General features: G+C 42.2%; 1 protein-coding gene and 1 pseudogene across 5 annotated transcripts in view; one reads left to right on the top strand and one right to left on the bottom strand.

The window, feature by feature from the left end:
- SHROOM4 (shroom family member 4) overlaps window positions 1–21,541 on the top strand; it is a 218,319-nt gene that overhangs the window by 160,867 nt on the left and 35,911 nt on the right. For 3 of the 5 annotated variants that reach the window (XM_016153263.2, XM_016153262.2, XM_016153264.2), the window contains 2 exons: window positions 15,261–15,395; window positions 17,691–20,160. In XM_016153263.2, the coding sequence (XP_016008749.2) occupies window positions 15,261–15,395; window positions 17,691–20,160 (2,605 nt within the window). Of the gene's footprint in view, window positions 1–10,176; window positions 10,612–15,260; window positions 15,396–17,690; window positions 20,161–21,541 lie in introns of those variants that run through there. The other 2 variants (XM_016153267.2, XM_016153265.2) reach the window with 2 other exon arrangements.
- Window positions 3,212–3,312, bottom strand: LOC118608142 (annotated as a pseudogene).

The raw sequence follows: 21,541 nt of genomic DNA, 5'->3' as shown, positions 1-21,541 counted from the left end.
TTTCTATATAGAGGATCATGTCATCTGCAAATAGTGACAGTTTGACTTCTTCGTTTCTTATTTGTATGCCTTTTATATCTTTCTCTTGCCTGATTGCACTTGCTAGGACCTCCAATGTTATGTTGAATAACAGTAGCAATAGTAGATAGCCTTAGTGCAGACTCTTTAAACTCCTCGGTACCTAGTAGACACGGGGTTTATTCATATCACTCTTACAAATAAGTCCAGAGCCCTTAAAATAACTCACTCAACTGGCCTCTGGCGCCTTCCTTAACCTCATTTCCAACCCCGCTTTGTCTTGCTTATTCCACTCTAGTCACATTGGCTCTCATGTTGTTCATGGCAAGCTGATTCTGTCCGAGACCATTGCCCTTGCTGATGCCTCTGCCTAGAACACTCTTCTTTCAGATACTTACCTGGCTCCTTCCTTGATTTCATTTAGGTTACTGCTCAACTATCATCTCCTAACAGGCCTTCCCTGACCACATTCTCTGAAATAGCATTGGCCTCACACAGCCCTGTCAGTCAGTCTTCCCTTTACCCTGATCTCTCTGTTTTCATAGCACTTATCACTACCTGACATTATATATTTACATATATAAATATATAAATGAGGACTGAATTCTTGTCTGTCTTGTCTGCTTTGTCCCCAGCACCTTGTACAGTGTTTGCTTAGCTCTCAATAACTAACAAGTGAATGAGTCAGTCAATCAATAAATGATTGAATTTAGTGCTAGTACCTGTATAGAACGGGACATGTAACAAATTCTGTTCACTCTTAGAATTTTGAATACTTTATAATTTCAATCCATGAGTATGTCTTTCAGCTTTAACATTTTCAAATTAAAATTATATCCATGTATTGGTTTTATTTAATTTTATAAAGGTCACCTTGACAAAATGTAAAATCCAATTTAAGTCAAGTCCAAGTTTCAAAGAAATAGATGATTTATTTGTTCGTTCTCCATTCTAAGGGGAAGAGATGTGTATGGTTAAATGTGTGTCTGTGGGAGGAGAGAGAAGGAGGGAGGGAGGGAGGGGGGGTGGAGAAGGGAGAGGAGAGAAGAGGAGAGGAAAGGAGAGGAGAGAGGAGAGAGAGAAAAAAACAGTTACCTTCAGGGAGGAAATTGGGTAGGGCATGAGTTAGGGGGATGGTGGGAGTAGGTTGGGGGATGGGAATAGGGAAGTCCATGTTCCCCAAAAGGAAAATAATTCCCTTTCAATTGCAGCATTTTCCCCTAAACCATTGTTTCAAAATACTTTTAAAAACCTGAAAACCAAAATAATGAAAAGCTTGATGAACAAAAGGTATATCACAGCAGGGATTTCTTAGGAGCTCATGCAGAACCTTATGGAATGATGTGAGAGACTTTATGAAGAGAAACTTCAGAAGGGAGGTTGATATATGGCCAGTGCTTACCAGCTCATATCTTCCCCCACCAAGGGAAGCTGTGACCTGTAAATGGCCCTCTTGGTTCTGGGACCTTCCTTACCATGAAGTGGTATGTTCCTGCCCTAGGGTCACAGATTCAAGCAGATGCCCTCTATTATGTACAAAACCATTGACAGTTAAGGAAGGATTACAGCCCCCACATAAGTCAAAGCAGCAGCTGGTGTTTTAAAGAAACCACTTGAAAATCTGTTTTTTGAAATTCTACTTTTTTTCAATTACAGTTGAAAATCTTTTTTTAAATGTATGTCAGCATTCTTTAGAGTGATGAGTCTCAAACTTGAGCATACATCAGAATCATATGGAGGGCTTTTTAAAATTCATATTGCTGGGCCACACTCCCAGAATTTATGATTTACAGAAATTTAGAAATAAAGAATTTGGGTTCAAGCCTTGTCTGACTTATTCCAACTCTCTGAGCCCGAGTTTCTTCTTTTCTAAAGTGGAGTTTATAAGGTTGTAGTAAGGATTAAATGGAATTGTGCATATGAAAAGTTCTTTGTGAAGTGTAAATATGGTATACAAATATTAGCTGTTAGATGGCTTCACAAATGGTACTTGCTGCCCACCCTAGCTAGATTTTCCTGTGTTTTGTCTGCTCTCCCCCCAACTTTGTCCCACCAAGTCCATCAGGTACCGGGAAAGAAACTAAAGCCAAGAAGGCTTTGAGTAGCACATTCTTTCCTCAACCCACTGGGCACAGCCTTGATACTGACCTTGTTTTGACCTTCCTTTTTCTCTACGTGGTCTCTCCTAAACTTTCTTCTTGTTCTTCCTGCTCTGGCTGCCTCTCATAGCAAAGAACAGCTCCCAGTACTAATAATGGGGTAAAAAACTCTCAGATGGAGTTTTTTTTTAATTAGTAGAATAAACAAAGGAATCTGCTCCTAAGCAGGAAAGCACTTGTTAGGAAAAGCATTTTGCTAGGTTGGTGAGCTCTAGGATGATTTACTTAAGGGCAAAATCCAGATATTTGAAACAATTAAGCAGAAATACAAGTATAATTGCAGAGTCCTAACTGAGGAATGTGTCAGACAGTTCTAACATACAATTGTCAGGGTACGTGGCATGTATATGCAGAATGGTGTTCTTTTTCTTTAGAAAACTTTTCTCATTCAAAAGTAGCACATGGAACTTAATAAAAAAAAGAAGTAGCACATGGGTAGTGTAAACATTTCAATATATTAAGTAAGTGTAAAAAAAGTAAAAATTACCTTTAATTCTGCCTCACAGAGATAAATAACCTACTGGTGAGGTACTGCATTTGCACCCAGGCTTTTAATATGTACATGTTTATATATGAATATATATGTGTATGCATATATATTTTTCAAATTTGACTGGTATTATGTACAGGTTTGTATATTTTTTTTCACTTACTATTATATCATGAGACATTTCCAGGAATATTAAGTAGTCTTGAAAAGCATAGTTTCTAGTGGCAGACTATTATTCTTTCATGTAGTTGTATCATACTTCACATAACTCTTCCTAAATGTTGAATGGTTAGGATATTCCTAATTTTACCATTATAAATAACCCTGCAGTGAATGACACTTCATATACATAGATCAATTTGTGCACCTCTAATTACTCTTAGGATAGATGCCTAGGGATGGAAAAACTAGATAAAAGGGTAGGAACCTATTCTAAAACTGATGTAATTCACATAGTATAAAATTCATTACTTCCAAGTGTGTGATTCAGTGGGTTTTTGTATAATACAAGGTTGTGCACCCATTACTGCTGTCTAATTCCAGAAAACATATGGTGCATGTCACAAATTTGCATGTAATCGTTGTGCGGGGGCCATGCTAATCTCTGTATCATTCCAACTTTAGTATGTGTTGGCTGAAGCAAGCACAGTATGAACACTTTGTTCTGTCTCGTGTTAACATATACCAAATTTCTCTCTAGCACATGTGTACCTATATCCATTCCCACCCGGCAGGGTAAAAGAATGCCTATTTCTCTGCAACTTTGCTGATACTTATTTTTTAAAATATCATTTTAAATGGCATTTTATTGTTTTCTCTCCCTGATGAGTTCTTCTTCCTCTCCTACCTGAACCATAGGTGTGCTGTAGAGATGTGTCATCCACCCTCTTTCCTTTGTATGCATTTACTGTGGGCAGTTCGATCTACTACAATGGCCTCAGCTTCCTCCTTTCTGTGGATAATGACTACATATCCAGACCCAGTCCAGCCCCTGCCCTAACCACTTTTCAGTACTGCAGCCTAGACGTCAAGCTTCTTGCTGTGCATGCCTATCTATGTAATTTGACAGTGCAACAAACTTATGTCTAAAAGCAAACTCATGTCTCCTGAAGCCAGCTTCTGCTTTTGACTTCCCTATCTTGATTAGTGATGCCACCATTCTTGTAGGTGTTTTATAGTCATTTTAACTATTCTCTCTCCTCTGTATTTAATTAGTAGTCCAATACTGTTGATTCTGTCTTTTATGTTCTCTCTCACATTTTTCCCTTCTGCTCCATTCCCTGTCATTTGTCTAATTTTACCTTTTGTGTGTATCGTGCTAGCCTCCTCACTTCTCTATGCTTTCAGTATTTATCCATATAATTCATTCTAAATGTATCTACTAGAATAACCTTTTTAAATACTGCCTTTATCATGCTGCTTTCCTATCACAGAACTTCCAAAGTCTCTCTCTTGTCTACTGGATTATGTAAAGTAAATGCTTTATCCTGACACTTAAGGCCTATCATGTTCTTACATCATTCTAATTTTCCTTCCTGTGTACCTTATAGAAACTTCAGCATATTCCTGATTTTCTTATTCTTGTTTATGCAAAGACCTGGGATGACCTCTCCTCCAGTCTTCTTTAGCTGAAATTGTACTGAATCTTCAAAAATTAGCTCAGAGTCTATAAAATCTTCCTTGGTTCAACCAGCTGTGATTTCTCCTTTATTTAACTCTCATTTTTTAGCATTTCCTTTATGACATGACTTTCTGCCCTGTTTAGTGGTTACTTAGGTATTTTTATTTGCCCCCTATCACACTGTAAATTCCTTGAGCACAGGGACGATATCTTCCTCATTTTGGCGTGTTCCATAATACCTCTCCACGTACCTTAAATGTAGATAGGAGCTCCATAAATGCCAGAATAAAAGAACAGTGGAGACTGCCAACATTTTTTTTAGAACTATTAATTACTCAATTTTGGGAATGAATTCTGTGCTAAGAAGGAACAGATACCAGATGACTCAAATGTCATGGTTTATTCTCCTTTTTTTCTCACTCTTTATATTCAATCAATCAATAAATACTATCAGCTCTACCTCTTCAAGATATCTCTAAACCTCTTTTCTCTACCCCAACTGCTTCTTCCCTTGAACAAGCCACCACTATCTCTTATCTATAAGAGCCTTTTCTTCTCTTGTCTTACCTAAATCCATCAGACAAGTGAGATCGTTTTAAAACTTAGCCCTCTGCTTAATGACCTCTAGTAGCTTCCCACTGAACTGAGAATAAGATTCAAACTGCCCACCTTGACTTTGGAAAACTCCATGATCTGTCCTTGGCATAACACCAGCCTCAAACCTCATCTCCCATTAATGTGCTCCTTGCTCACTGTGCTGCAGCTCTGCTGAGCATTGGCCCTTCCTCATTGTCATGTTTGCTCAAATAGAGTGAGTAGATACTCTTGGTTCTATTCGGGTCCTTGTTATTGTTAGCTATTGCCCTAGGGCTTTGTGCCTTTAGTAGTGGAGATTACTTAGGGAGTGGCCAAAAATAATTCTAAGGACTTTGTGACTTGAATTTTGGAAAAAAAACTTTTGTAGATTCAATCTTTTCCCTAAAAAGTGGTATCTCCAATACTGAGTTTGAGCTGAAAGATATATTTGGCTTAATGGGAGAAAGAAGGAAATCTTGTGTTATTCTCATAACCTTCTTCCTAAAGGATGCTACGAATATTACTGATTGAAACAAGAGCTGGAGGGCAAACATCCTCCATCTTCTTTATCACTCTGTGTGTTGATTTAGGAAATCAGGCATCACAGCAGAAGCTGATTCTACAGGTGGTGCTCTGTGAACCTATTGTTATTTTCTCCTCTGAAGTGTTCCATAGCCCTTTGGAGTTGCACCCTTAAATTTTGTATATACAAGGAGGAGAGAAAAGCCTTCTTTCATTATTCGGTTTTCGACTTGCTCCCTTTGCTTCTAGAAGATATGAAATATGCACCATCCTCCTCTTTGCCTTTGAGATAATTGACAAGAAATTATCTATGATCGGTACATTTTATCAGACTATCCATAGAAAAACTAGAATATGCTCCCCAGCCCACTCTGAAAGAGAATTCCAAGTACTATGTTTCTAAATTACTAAACATTTTTCTAGCCTCTAATATTTGCAAAGCTCTCCTGCATCATTCATATGGTTGCTTCCCTCCAACATTCATCAGAAAAAGAGATGCTCCCATGTTTTAAAGATTTCAATGTGAATGGAAAAATGAAAATGAGGTCAAATGTAAAGCCCTTAACCAGAAGAAGTTACCACTCTCTATTTTTAAAGCCAAAAGGCACTCTCTAACACACACCATAGCACCTGGGGGAGACTTTATTTCCACCCCAACATCCCATTCCTCTCTTATTCACTACCCTGGGTTTCTTTTAGCTGGAGTGGTGGCGGGGATCCTGAGGTGGAGAGTGGAGAAAGGGATCCAGCAGATTTACATGAAAGATCTTGACGTGGCTATTTAGGGAAGTGAAGGGAGGTGAAGGAATTGGAGGAGGTGGAAGGGGTGGGGAAGGTAGAGAAGCAGAACGGTACCAAAACCCCTGTCTACATAAAGTACCAATATCTTAGATGACCCAGATTATAACTTTCCCAGACTGAAAAGAAAGCCATTGTCATAAATGTTCTCTCTAAAATTATACATACATATATATATATACATACATACACACGCATATATACACAGACATACATGCAGACACACATATACACATACACATATACATATACACACAACCCACCTTCACAAACACAGATACACACATGCATATTCACATGTACACACATACACACATGCACATATAAACACACACGCAGGCATGCATTTTTATACACATACACATATACATACACTGATGCACACATACATATACACAGATACACCTACACATACAGACATGCACATTTACACATATACAATAGACACACATACACAATACACACACATACACATACATATTCCCCTTGTCTGGATGTACAGTAAGGATCTCTAGATCACCAGGTTGTAAGATCCCTCAACTAACAGTGAGATGTGAGTGGGCCTTCATAGCTCTATATCCCTTCCTGGTGATCGAGAAGCTTCCCTCTCTTCTGTCAGATAAACAAGCTATGTATTGTGTGTAGGCTTCCCTTCTTGTTGAGTGGGTCAGAATGAGCATGGATTCCTACATGTGGAGCAGGTGAAATGTGCTATTTATGGGGAGGCTGGAAGAGCCACAGATAGCAAACAGAACTAATAAAAGACAGTTTTTTGTGTCCTTTATTACTTGCCTAAACACTTTCAAAAGAGGAAAGAATCTGCAGTAGGTTATGGCCCAGAACTTGGACTAAGCAAAACCCCAAGCAACAGGGGCCATATTTTCCTTTTTGCCTTGAGTTGGGGCAGAGCCATAGTTCTCTTGCTACTTGTTCCTTACTTGCCCCACTGCAAGTATCTCTTGAGGGGTCTGCTGGGAGTCAGGCTCAGAAACAGTTAGTGCTATATGAAGGTATTGGGGTGATAGTTCACTAATGCAGCTAGAGATTGACTCCTTTCGGAATTGGTCCTCCTTCCTCCTCTCACCTTTCGTAACGATCTTTATAAGGACTCTTCTTGGAGCTAGCTTATGACTTATCTGCTACTTCAGCTTGCATGTACCCACCCCCTTCTGCACTCAAGCACAGTTCTTATCTTCTGAGCACTGGAAAAGCAGTCATCTTCACTCTCCCTCAAATACAGGAGGTTATACTTGGTCATGTTATCTGGAACTCAATTCACCCAATCTCCTAGCCTTTTTCCCAAATCCCAAACTAGCCAAACTGCTCACATTCTTCTTTTATATTCCTTAGCCTAGGGGTCCCCAACCCCTAGGCCATGGACCAGTACTGATCCATCACCTATTAGGAACAAGGCCACACAGCAGGAAGTGAGCAGTGGGTGAGTGAGCAAAGCTTCATTTGTATTTGCAGCCACTCCCCAGCGCTAGCATCACCACCTCAACTCCACCTCAGATCATCAGGCATTAGATTCTCATAAAAGCACTGGTCCCTGGTACCAAAAAGGTTGAGGACCTCTGACTTAGCCCAAAGGTTTCTCAAGTATATGCTGTTTGTACCCAACATGCCTATTCTATTACCTCATCTGGTGACTACCCAACTCATACTCCCACCCTGCCTTCCTATCCCAGCCAGTCCCATGAACAGACTTCTTTGTTCTTCTAGTCATAATTGCCTCATCCTCACCTGGCCATTGACAAGGCCAGACTGCTATCAAACTTATTGCTCTTTATTTTGTTAGGACGTGGGGATTGGCAAGCTTCATCAGGGAAGCACTTTTATGGGCTGGGCTACAGAATGGAAGGAGGAAGGCACTTGGTTACCAGAAGATTAGGAAAGGCTAGACACCTAGGCCTGAATAATGACATGAGAAGAGACTATTTATCCTGATTTTTCTTTTGGACCAGGGGTTTTTCCCTAGTGTACTGCTAATGATATTGTATTCTGTAATATATTATCAAAGTGTGGTTATCACATCTGTAGAATCAGCATCACTCTAGAACTTGTTAGAATGTCAGAATCTGGAGCCTATTCACAAATAAAGAGGACAATCTGGTGACAGACAGAGGGTAGGGGACTTGGGAGACTGGAAGAATGGGGTGTAGTATTAAAGAAGTACAAATTAGTAGTTGATAGATGGTCACGGGGTTAGGGAGCATGGCATAGGGAATGCCGTTAGCATTAATGTATTGGCTATGTGGTGAGCCAGAGGAGCGAAAGAGAAATTAGGGGAATCATAAACTATATAAATGTCTAACCAATGTACTATATGCTTGAAACCAATAAAATAAAATAAAAAAGAATCTGGACCCATTCTAGATCTCCTGAATCAGAATCTGCAGTTTGAGAAGCTCAGAATCTAAGTTTGGCTTTTGAACCTTCTCTTAACTAGTCCTTTCTCTTTCATCTTCATTGGATTGAATAAATTATTTTTCTTGCTATCAATGGTCCCTTTCCCATTACTATTTTGGATAGAGGATAATACTAATAACACAAACCATTTATTGAATTCTGCAGATAATGAAATTGAGTTTATGTGACATGTCCAAGGCCAAACAACTAGTCAGTGGTAAAGCTAAGACTCCAAGCCAGATCCATATGCCCACAAAATCTCCAAACTTTCCCTATACAGTACTTCTAACTACCAAAGGAAGGCCCATGGGTTTATTTTAATGGCACATGCCTTTTGTGGAATAGATAAACATCGACCCAGACTTCTCTAGGAGGTACAGAGGGAAGAGAGGGGAAGTGGCTTTCAGCCTCTTGGAATGATTTACCTAGAGAAGAAAGGCTCTAGCATATTTCTTGTCCTGGGGGAGCTCATGGAAGCCCTTTCTGGAGCCAGAAATTGCTGGAATTGGGACCAGAGGCCAAAGAAAACTGAAATGGGGATCAGGAATATTATGAAGGGCACTCTCCAACTCTAAATCCCTAGGAGAAATTAAAGTCTGATGCCTGAGCTTGGGCTTAGAATATGCAACAAATTCATGTGAGGCTGTTCTAGGTTCTGGCTATTGCATGAGTCAGTGAGGACATTATTTGAAGTCTGGGACCTAGGCCTGTTACATCATGCTATAACTGGAAATGTTGTTTGTGATGATGGAGTCAATGTTTTATTTTGCAGAGAGGAAACAGAAGCTCAGAGAGGGAGAGTAAGTTGCCAGGGGTCAGAGCAGATTCATGGCAGAGTTAGGGATGCTGACTCCCAGTGCCACTCTTCTGGAGGTGGAATCTCTGGTGTGGAAAGTAGTTTTCTTTGGGTCTGCTCAGGTGCCCATAGGAAGCGTAGACCCTGTGATATGGCCCAGAATGGTTTGTGAGTATTTTTCAGTGGTCCTCAAGCTTTTGGTATCAGGGATCAGTGCTCCTATGAGAATCTAATGTCCAATGATCTGAGGTGGAGCTGAGGCGGTGATGCTAGTTCTGGGGAGTGGATGCAAATACAGATGAAGCTTCGCTTGCTCTCCCACCACTTACCTCCCGCTTTGTGGCCCAGTTCTAATAGGCCACAGACTGGTATCGGTTCATGGCCCAGGGGTTGGGGACCCCTGCTTTATATCTCAGCAACACCTTTACCTTGGAGAATCTCTAGGTCACTTACCCCCAGCTATGTAAAATCTGGCCCTGGAGGCTGCTAGACCTGGCTGATCTAGGCTTTCCTTTTTCTGGGGCCCAGAGGACCTGTGGAGATAGTCGGGTGGGGTCAACTCAGTCCAGGAAGCACAGAAATTCTTTTAAGTGTATGTGTCTGGGGTATTTTTCTCTCTCACTTACGTATATTTTTAAAAATTCTTTTTAGACACCAGCTTTATCTTTTCCAAACATCATTTCCTTGCTCTTTTCCTGAGTTCTAGCAGTGGCTGGGGCCCAGCTTCCTTATTGGCCTCTGAGCTATGGAAGGGGGTGGGCCAGGGCTCAGAAGAGGCTGGAATAAGGAACAGGGGGGCTGTTTATGCTGCCAGAACTGTCTTTCATCCTTCCCTTTGCCACCAGGGTGCTGGCTGGCTTCTGGAACAGCGTCTTCATTCTTATCCAGCTCTTGATACTGGCCTTCATTCCCTAAGGCTGTGGCAACATCTAGGTCCAACCAGGCTGATGGTAATACCTTGCCTTCGATGCCACTCTTTTCTGTTCTTGAAAGTAGAACCTGACTGTGTGTGAGCCCCTTGGATCACACTCAGGAGATTGGGCCGATGGCCCCTCATTTCAGGAGGTCTTAACAGGAAAGCAAATGGCTCTCAACTAAGGGAGGATCCAGCTTGCAGAAAGAAGTACTAAGAGCTGGCTGGAGGGGTTGTTGATGAGTATCTGAGCTGGCTGGATACCCAGCTCTCTCTTAAGCCACCTCCACGCCTTGGGCAACTTTTCTGGTAGGTACTACTAGTAGCCATGGCTTCCATGGCTGCTGCTTTCTTTCTTCGATATCCTTTACTTTTTCTTTCCTAAGAAAGGAATTTTAAGGTAATGAATGATAGGGTGTATGTTTAATGATAGTACCTGAGACAGCCTTAGAAGAAAGAGATTGTTGCTGCCACAGCTAGGCTTGGAGCTGCCTGGTTAGTAGTTGTTATTTCCTTACCTCTCTGCTTATTTTAGCTCATCCCACTTCCCTACTGCCTAAAGAATGGATAGGTTAAACTCTAAGACTACTGAAGCTTTTTTTTACTGACTGTTTCTTGAGGGAATGGCTAGGAGAAGCCTCAGCTATACAAATTTTTGAGACAGATTGTTCTTTGGGAAAGAGGGGTTGTGTGGTATCCTAGAAAGGGCTAGAGGATCTGAACTTCATTCCTAACTGCAGGTTGCCAGCTGTGCTCTCTTAGCAAAACGATTTATCTTTCTGTGTCTCTATTTTCTAATCTGTAAATTGGGGATAATAACAGCTTTTATTGATAAGGTTGGAGTGAGGATTAAATCAGCTAATAGATACAAAGTGCTTAGTGCCTGGCATATCTTAAGTATTCAATAAGTGGCCCCTGTTACTTTTTAAAAGTTTATAGTATGTCAGGCACTATGTTGAGTATTTTCACACATGGGACTGCACTTAATCCAAACTACAATTTGTGAGTAAGGAATAGTTATCTTCCCCATTTTACAAATAAAGAATCTACAACTCAGAGAAGTAATTTGCCCAAGGTCACACAGCTAAGATTTGAATGTAAGTGTGAACTAATTCTAGAGCTATTCAGTAATAATTAAAGACCAAATATTGCCCCCTATAGTTTCCTCTCCTTTCTCATACTAGAGATGGAAGGCTCCAACTCTGGCTGCAGTTCCTATACTGAGATTTTCTTTCCTTCAGCTTGTGGTTTTCTCCCGGTAGTCCAAAAGCCCCCACTGCCTTGCTTATGTAACCTTTGGGAGTGTTCCCTATTCCTGGAGAAACCCTAGAGAGAGTAGGGGCCTTTGTAAGCTACTTTCCAAAGTGTGGAAAGGGAGGGGTGTAGCAGAACTTTGACAGTGGATGGACAAACCTGGATGGGAATACTTCTGAACCATTAAGAAGGACAAGTCTGAGCTGATAACTCTTATTATAGTACCTACTATTATTGACCACTTGCTATGCATCAGGCTGTGTCCCAGATGCTTTGAGAATATTATCTCTAATCCCCACAATAACCTAGCCAGGTATGGATTATTGTTCCCTTTTTCAGATAAGAAAACTGAAGTTCAGATGGGTTAGGTGACTTGCATAGAATCACACATCCAGTGGTAGAGTTAGGATATAAACCTAGATCTGTCTCATTCATTTTTGTCTCATTGTCTTGTCTCTGTGTGGTTGGTAGGTTGAGACTAACACACAAGAAATACTCATGAGCAATATAAAACATCATATTATCATGGGCTAAATTGTGAGGACTAGGTTACTAATGACGAGCTCCCTAGAAGAGATGGTACTAGGGCAGTACTTTGAAGAACAGGTGGGATTTAGATTAACAAAAATGGGAGGGGGCATTTCAGTTGGAGGGAATTGTCACAGTAATAAATAAAATTTGTTGAAGACTTACAAGACCCTGTTCTAAGCAGTTGGCATGCATTGTCTCACTTGATCTTTACAAACTCCATTAATTAGGTACTTTTATCCCCATTTTACTACCATGACAAATAGAGCTCTGAGAAGTAAAGTCACCTATCTAAAGCAATAGAGCTAATAAGTGGTGGAGCTGAGATTCAAACCAAGGTGGTCCAACTCCAGAGCTTGTGCTAGTTGCTACTGGAAAACCAACAGCAAAGGCACAAAGCTGTTTGCAGAGTGTGACTGGAGCAGTGACATGAGAGTTTGGGCTGCGTGGGTAAAGATAGCTTATAGAGGTCTTTGAATGTCTGTTCCAATTTACATTTGATGCAGAACAGAGTAAGAAATAGGTAACAAGTGAAGATTCTTGAATAGGAGGGTTCTCCAGTTCATTTGGCGTTTGACATGATATGATCTAAAAGCTGCGACTGAAGGTGGAACAAAGGGAGACTGGCTGGGAGATTGGCATGGCATTTTGGACATAAAGTGTTAAGGGCTTGGACTGGAACAGGAGGTGCTGGTGGTGGGTTCTATAGAGAAGTGTGATTATGTGGAATCATCTCAATGAGAAAGAGAGAGAGGGAGGGAGGGAGGGGTGGAGAGAGAGAGAGAGAGAGAGAGAGAGAGAGAGGAGAGAGAGAGAGAGAAAAGAAAGAAAGAAAGAAAGAAAGAAAGAAAGAAGAAAGAAGAAAGAAAGAAGAAAGAAAGAAAGAAAGAAAGAAGAAAGAAAGAAAAGGCAAAGCCAGAGAGATATCATAAAAGAAGTCTTAGTAGAACTCAGTGAGGAATTGGATGGTTGGGGAGAAGGTGGTATCAAGGCTGACTGCTCACATTTTAAACCCTGGACTCAGAAGAACTTTGGGAATCCTGGATGTGAAAGAAGGGCCAAAAATAAGAGAGATGCCCTATTCTCCACTGTATCCTCAGTTCCCAGAGGTATATAGTATGTAGTAGATTCAGAATGTACACAGTCTGTAGTAGTACATTATACTTCTGTGAGATGACTTATAAATAATTGTTAACGGATGACTACCAGGTAATAGAAGCTAGAGAGATTTCTAGCATTAGTGCTTGGCATATGAGACTCTGGAGCAGGCACCATCCCCCACCCCAGTACAAAGTCTTCTTGTGCCTTCGGCCTCTCTGCTAGGGACTCTGAAATCCATAGTAGAAAAATGTGGTTAAAAGTAGGGGCCTCACCTGGCTTTCCTTCCATAAATCTTAGCTACTGCTGCTAACCTGTGGCTCTGGTTCCTGCCCTTTGACCAGCAGCTTCCCCTCCCTTCCTTTTATACCTTCTTGTCTGTGTCTGTCCTGTAAACACGTCAACCCATGTTTTCCCCAGCAAGGCCATTCTCCTCAAGATTACCTTTTTTAGCCCTTTAGAATCTTGCACCGCTGGGATTTTCTGTGTTTCCACTGAAATATCCTACTATATAACAAGCTTGTTAAAAACAGGGCCCTTATTGTAGACACCTCTGCACCCTCAGTGTCTAGTATGGAGCCTGTCACAGTAAATGACTGAATAAATTACTAAAAAGCTATCATCTATTTACCTCTCTGTCATCTACTTATTTATCATGTTTCTCTTACTCTGTCACTCATCTTCCTCTATCATTCATTTCTTTCTACTATGCATTTCTCTATATTCTTTCTCAGGGATTTCTCCCTTACTGTCATTTGTGTTTCTCAGTATCATACTTCACCTCGGACTAGAAGCAATGACACTGAAAACATAAGATTTCGCAACGGGAATTCCGAAGGAGGAAGGAAGGAAGGAAGAGGAGGAAGGAAGGAAGGCCGGAGTAGTAAGGAAGAAGGACAGAAGGAAGGAAGGAGGAGGAGGGGAGGGCCTCGATCCTTTTCCTTCCTTCTTTCAGGAAGGATTCTCTCCCCTCCCTCTTTCCCTCCCTCCTACCCTCCCTCCTTCTCTCTCTCTCTTTCTCCCTCTCCCTTCTCCTTATTCTCCCCTTCTTCCTTCCTCCATTTATTATTCTTTCTTATAAATCTTTTCTTCATCTTCTGGCACTGCCCGTGCCCCATGTATGCTCTTCTTTATACTGTTCTTCCCCACATCTAAGGGTGACATCTATTCATGTGAAATATACCAGAGGATAGGGATTAGTTCTGTATAAGCCAGTCAGTGCAGGAGTCATGGCTTTAGCCTCTAGCACCAGACAGACCCTGTGGTTACATCTAGGGCTTGGGCCTCCAACCTGTTTCCCTTTATTCATCCCTGCCTTGCTGAGCAGCAGTTTCCTCTATCAGCCTAGTACTGCACCATTTACCATGTTGTTCTATTTTGCCTGGCAAGAGTTGGAGCTCCTTGCCATCATTGTCCCTACAGTCTCAAGTGTCTCACATCTGTGACCATCTTATCCTTTACTCTCTCAAGGCCTTTACTGTACTTTACTTGACTTAGCTCTGTCTCAATAATCTATAAGCTCTCAAGGGCAAGGGTATGTTTGATTCATCTCTGTATCCCCAGAGCTACACATAGGTGGTATACAGTAAACATCTAACAAATGCTTATCAGATGAATAAGTGAAGACCAGAGAATTTACAGCCCTGTATTGACTTGTTCAAACCTCTCAATCACTTTCTTATTACTTTCTTAGAGAAAAGTGAGAAGATTGGTCAGATTTATTTTTTTCTCAAAGACAATTTAAGGTAGGCTCTCTGTTCATTGGTCAATACCACCCATTTATTCCAAAAGTATTTACTGAACATCTATTGTGTGTCTGGCACTGCTGTATGTGCTAGGGATACACCTGTGAACAAACAGCTGTGTGAAGCTAACATTTTGTATCCCCAGGGACTGACCTTGGTATGAAGGAGACTTGAGTTCTGGGAGCTGAGGAGAGCCACTAAGATTCCCATACCAGCTCCTTGAAAGATGTTCTACTTCATTTAAGGGAAAGAGGGGGTGGGGGCGGAAGCTGCCTGGGAAGTGATTTCAGCTCTGGTTCCCTAAGCTGACTTCCTGTCCTTTTCTTGTTGTAGGAGAAACGTCTCTGTCAGTAGGCCACACTCATGGCATGTGGCCAAGCTGCTAGAAGGATGCCCTGAATCGGCTACCACTATGCATGTCCCTTCTGAAGCCTTTAGTTTGTCCTGGCATTCTGGCTGCAACATAAGGTGCGTCTGGAACCCTCCTCTCCACATGGTCACTCCGCCTCTGTTCTAGTCTCTGTTGGATGTTATAGAACGCAGAGTGCTATAACCAAATTACAGTGGGAGTCCAGAGTACCTGGATTCTAGTCCTAGTCTACTGCTCAGTCTCTGTGACTTTGGACCAGTCTCATTCTCTCTGGAAAATGTTTCCTTGAAATAGTTACCTCATTTGGCTTGCAGGACACCACCTTCCCCTGCTTTTCATCCCATTTCACTGGCTGCTCCTTTGTGGTCTCTTTCTATGGTTTCTCCTCATCCCCATGGTCTCTTAATATAGGAAGGATCTCAGGACTCAGTTCTGATCCTCTTCACTGTCTACACTGACTCACTGGCAATCTCATCCAGTGATCATTAGCCCTGTCACAGAGCCAAAACCTTCAGAATGGGAGCTTCTTGAATAACAGGGTCTACTTGCCATGAGGATCTCTCAATGCAGGGAATGTGATATTATCTATTGTTGAAACAACTGCCCAGAAGAGGCACACAACTTTTTCAGCAAACTTTGCTGCCTTTTTTCTTCCACAGCAAGATCATACCTCCAAGAAGGGATTTCTGTTGAGGCCCAGGGAAGCTAAGAGTTGAGTTTGTCCCCAGTGTGTGACTTTATTTGGCATTGGAAGCCAGGGGCTCAGGGCAGAGGCAGAGGCAACTTTGTTCTGGAAGAATGCACAGAAACACATTTGAGCTTGGCTCCTGCTGGAGTTGGGGTGTAGTTGTTTTCAGCAAGAAGCATGGTGGGATGGATAGCAGGTCCCTTTGCCAATAAGGAATCGATGGATTCCCCTCCCAGAGGTAAAGTAAGTAGAGTGGCAAAGGGCCAGCGTAGGAGCAAGAATTAGGGGAGACTGACCTGAGAGTCTCATGGGGACCTGCCACTGCTCAGCTCTGGCTTTATGAACTGTGGCTTTTCTGAGAGCAGCCTACAACCTCTTGGTTTCTAGTCATAGGGAGTTACTAGCATGACTTGGCTCAGTTTGGCTTTGTGCATTGGAAATGGTACTTAAAATTCAAGATTGTTTCTAATATTAGTCTCTTCCTTGGTCTCCCCAGTTTGGCTTTACCATAGAGGATGAGGGTGGCATGGGTGGGCAGGGACAACTCTAGAATCAATACTGCTAGTAGAGAGGATTCTGATAACAATATCAATGGAAACAACAATCAAGAGAGAAGCACCTACCATGTATTGAACATCTAGGTGCCTGAGCTGTAACAAGAGCTTTACTATTATTATCTGATTTTACCCACAAAGCAACCCTCTGAGGCAGATATTACTATTATTCCCATTTAACAGATGGTACAGCAGAAGAGCTAAGACATTGGACTTACAGAGGCCTGGGTTCAAATTCCAGCTCTGCTTTTTCAGCAGCTTTGTGAGGTTGTCCATTTACTTGACCTCTCAAAGCTTTAGTTTTTTCAGTTGTAAAGTGGAGATAATAATTTTTCCCCTTAGGTTTGAAATGAGATACTCTAAAGTTTCTGGCATATCATAGGTCCTTGGTAAATGGTCAGTTTTACTATTACCAAGGAAAGGATAGGGGACGCCTAAATTCCACCCCTGTCTGGGTCATGACCTAGAACTGGGCAATCTTGAAAAAAATAACTCTTCAAAGTTACTTTCTTTGCAAGGCTTGCTTTACACCAGTGTTTCTCAAAATTGTGGTCCCTGGACCAACAGTACCAGTATCACCCAGTAACTTGTTAGAAGTAAAAATTATCAGAATTCACACAAACATAGAACTCTGGGGATGAGGCCAGTAACCTGTGTTTTGACAAGCTCTCCAAGAGATTCTGGTGCACATTCAAATTAAAAAAACATTGATTTATGAAATGGGCTGACTATAATTGAATCACCCCTTTAAAGCCCCTCTCTAATGCTAACAGTCTGTGATTATCTCTCCTGGCAGAGAGCCACATGCTGACTCTCTGGGGTCAGCAACAGACCAGATGCAATTCTAGACTCACTGATGGCAGATAAATAGAATATAGCCCCTAATGGAGTCCTCATACTTTTAGTCTTTGGGATCTCATCCTATCCTTCTTCCATATGCCATTTTGTCTCCCATTTTACCATGTTACTGTGGTACCCCAGTGTCCATCTCTTTCCCTATTTCCCTTTCTTCCTTTTTTGCCTTAACTTTCTATCATTTGTGGTTATGGCTGACTCTGGATTGCCCTGCTTTCTTCCATGGCAGAGCTGGCCACAGTGGGAAAGGGATCTGGTAACTTGGCTAACTAATCAGTGTGAACTGTGTCTTGCAGTGACGTGTGTGTGCAATGGTGTCCACTCTCTCGGCACTGCAGCACTGAGAAAAGCAGCTCCATTGGCAGCATGGAGAGCCTGGAGCAACCAGGCCAAGCCACCTATGAGGGTCACCTCTTGCCCACTGACCAGAACATGTACCCCAACCAGCGAGACTCAGCCTATAGCTCCTTCTCAGCCAGCTCAAATGCCTCTGACTGTGCCCTTTCCCTCAAGCCAGAGGAGCCAGCCTCTGCAGACTGTATCATGCAAGGCCCAAGGTCAACTAAAGGCCCTAATGGCAGGTCTAATATGGCTGAGACCTCAGGAAGTTGCCAGCACACCGACGGTGGCCACCTGACTCTTAGCTCCCAGATGTTATCCTGCCCACCTGAGGTCCACCTCTCAGGACCTACCAAGGCTTACAAGGATCCACCACAACCTCCAGTAAGGCGAGACAGTCTTCAGGCCTCCAGATCCCAGCTCCTCAATAGAGAGAAGCGCAGGGCTTCTGAGCCTGTGGATGCCTTACAACAAGAAAAACTGAGCTTAGACAATATGCTATCCCCAAGGAACCCTAACAGGTTTTGCTGCCTCAACAGGCAAGACCAAGTGAGAAATGAAGGCCATCAGAACTGTGAACTCAGCCAACATCTTGAATCCAGCCAACAGAGTTCTGAGCATCTACCAATGGAGGCCTCAGCCAAAGCTATTGGATTCCAAAAATCATATGAAAAAGCTTCCAGCATAAATTCCAGCCCATTCAACAAGGCTTCAGCAGAGCTAGCTAAGGCTTATTCTTTTAGCAGCCCTCCACACCTCATAGGACCCACAGGCCATCGTCATAGTGCTCCTGAACAGCTGCTGGCATCCCACTTGCAGCAAGTGAACCTTGATACTAAGGGTCACAAGGGGATGGACCTCCCAACTGGGCAGGATGGACATGAGTGGACTTTGTCCCCTTTACATAGTGGCCACACAGGTAAGAAAAGTCCATGTCCCCCTGTAGGAGTAACCCAGGACCAGCCCAGTAAAGAGAGAAAGACCAGGCCAGTAGATGATAGGCCTTTGTGTTTGGGGAACCAGAGCCCATGCAGTTCCCCCCATGGAGAAGCTGATGGACACCCTCCAGAAAGAGGTTTCCAGGACCCAAACAGAGCAAGCCGAGCAGGCAGTGAACAGGCCAACCAGCAGCCCTCTGCCTCTGGCTTCTTTGCTCAACAATCCAGGGACTGTTCTTCAACCACTAAAGTAGTTAGCACCATAGAAACAACTGAAGAAGGGGACAATGAGCCCAAAGACTGTGGCCAGGTGGCTGGTAGGCGAAATGGAGGGACCCGGGGTCGCTCAATTCAAAACCGGCGGAAGAGTGAGCGTTTTGCTACCAACCTGCGTAATGAAATTCAGAGGAGGAAGGCCCAGCTTCAGAAAAGCAAGAGTCCCTTATTACAGCTATGTGACACTAAGGAGCCAGTGGAAGAGCCTGAGGAGCCCATAGAAAGTCCTCTACTTCCTGCCTCTAACTCATCTCTTCTACCTTCAAATAAAAAACCACTTAGCCCCAGAGACAAGCTCTTCAACAAGAGCATGATGCTTAGGGCTAGGTCTTCAGAGTGCCTCAGCCAAGCCCCTGAGAGCCATGAATCTAGGACAGGCTTGGAGGGACAAATAAGCCCTGGCCAGAGGCCTAGACTGCCCTCTTTGGGTCTAAACACCTGGTGGAACACATCTGACCCACTCTCCTCAGACTCTGAGAAAACAAATGTTCACCATGGAGTCCATGGAGGACATTGGAGGTGGTCTCCAGAGCACAACCTGCAGCCACATGTGGCACTAGCCATGGAAGGCCCTTCTAACCCAGGAGATAACAAGGAATTGAAGGCTTCTACTGCTCAAGCCACGGATGAAGCCATCCTCTTGCCCTTTGCAGACAGAAGAAAGTTCTTTGAAGAGAGTAGCAAATCCCTATCTACATCCCATCTACCAGGTTTAATCACTCAGAGTAACAAGACTTTTACCCAAAGACCAAAACCTGTAGACCAAAACTTCCAGCCAATTAGCTCTAGCTATAGGGAATTGAGGCGCCATCCCATGGACGAATCATATCATGCCACAGATCCATCATATCATTCTATGTCATTCCTTCAGTCAGAAACTCCTACTTACTCAGAATGTTTTGCAAGCAAAGGTCTAGAACAATCCATGTGTTGTAAGCCACTGCACTGTGGTGATTTTGATTATCACAGGACCTGCACTTACTCCTGTAGTGTCCAGGGAGCTGCAGTACATGACCCTTGCATTTATTGTTCTGGGGAAGTCTGCCCTGCTTTGAGAAAGAGAAATATGATGCCAAACTGCTACAACTGCCGATGCCACCACCACCAATGCATTCAGTGTTCACCTTGCTGTCACAATCCCCATCATAGTACCCTCAAGGACAGCACCTTGGCACCTGGCAATGCTTGGAAACCCAGGAAGCCGACAGCGCAGGTGAGGACTTGGTTCTTGGATGGGTGAGCTTCATGATTCTCTTTGTGAGGAGAAAATGAAGCAAATCATTTGGTAGCATAACAGTTATAATTCCTTAAAACTGTATAATCTTGGTTCCACCAGATGGTAGTTTATTAATCTGGGGCAGGAAACTCAGCCACCAAAATTGTAGTTATCTCATCTTTAGAGTTAGAATAAAACAAATTTTGCTTTACAAAATGTACAGAACTGGGATTTGTAGCCTAACTGTATAATTGATATCTGAGTGACCTTAAGCAAGTCATTTGGCCACCAAAATTTGCATTATATGATTTTTAAAGTGAAACAAGAATATTTACTTCACAAAATGGCCAGTACTAAATAAAGTCTTATTATCTTAACTCTGAAGTAGAGGAAAATAATGGCTGTCTCATGGATCAGTTGTGAAGATCAAATGAGATTGCATATATAGAATGTCGGGCCCAGTGCCTGATACAAAACAGCATGTATTCCCTTCCATTGCCTGCTTTAAAACTATTTGGAGCTCCACAATTTGCAAGTTGTCCCCTGGGCTTTGCTTTCAGATACCTGACATCTCTGGTTTTCTAAAAAACAAGTCCTTCTCCCTCTTCTGCAGTCTCTTTCTGTCAGAGACCCAGGTTTAGACTGGATGTTGCTATTCCCTGATTATGACTTACCACTCTAACACAAGCCACCGCCATCCCCCAGGGTATTTCTGGGAGGCTCTCCTATGTTCTTACCAGCTTACTGCCAGATGCCTTCCCCATGGCTTCTCAAGTGCCAACCTTTTGGCTGGTGCACTTAAACCAGAAGTTATTCCCGTGTTAAACTGTTGCATAGACAGATACTTCTGAATAATTTGGTATATGAAATTGTTCAATATATGTTCATCGAAACAAGGAATCTTAGGGGTGAAAGAAGCCTTACACAATGGAGTACGTACTCTACTGTTCCTTTTACACAATGTTCTAAAACAGTTATTCTATGGAAAAAATAATTCAAAGCAGTGGTTGCCTATGGGATGTGGCACAGGATTGACTGTGAAAGGGCATGAAGGAACTTTGCTGGGTGATGATAGTGTTCTATATCTTGATAAGAGTTTGAGTTACACAAGTATATACATTTGTCAGAATTTAACCAACATACACCTAATATTTGTGCATTTCACTAGAGTAAATTCTGTCTTAAAATAATTATAAACAAATATGGAACTTTAATGATATGTATGCTGAAGATTTTGAAGTCCATTGATATTCTAACTTATTTTATAGTTTTCAGCATACAAATGCTGCACATATTTTGTTGTTTATCTCTATGATTTTATGACCTTATGCTATTATAAATAATAGTATTGTTTTCTTAATGTCAAGTTAAAAATTCT

The sequence above is a fragment of the Rousettus aegyptiacus genome, unplaced genomic scaffold, assembly GCF_014176215.1.
Source record: "Rousettus aegyptiacus isolate mRouAeg1 unplaced genomic scaffold, mRouAeg1.p scaffold_m13_p_9, whole genome shotgun sequence".
NCBI classification, from domain to species: domain Eukaryota; kingdom Metazoa; phylum Chordata; class Mammalia; order Chiroptera; family Pteropodidae; genus Rousettus; species Rousettus aegyptiacus.
The sequence above is the reverse complement of the archived record's forward strand: the minus strand, read 5'-3'. Positions and strand labels throughout refer to the sequence as shown.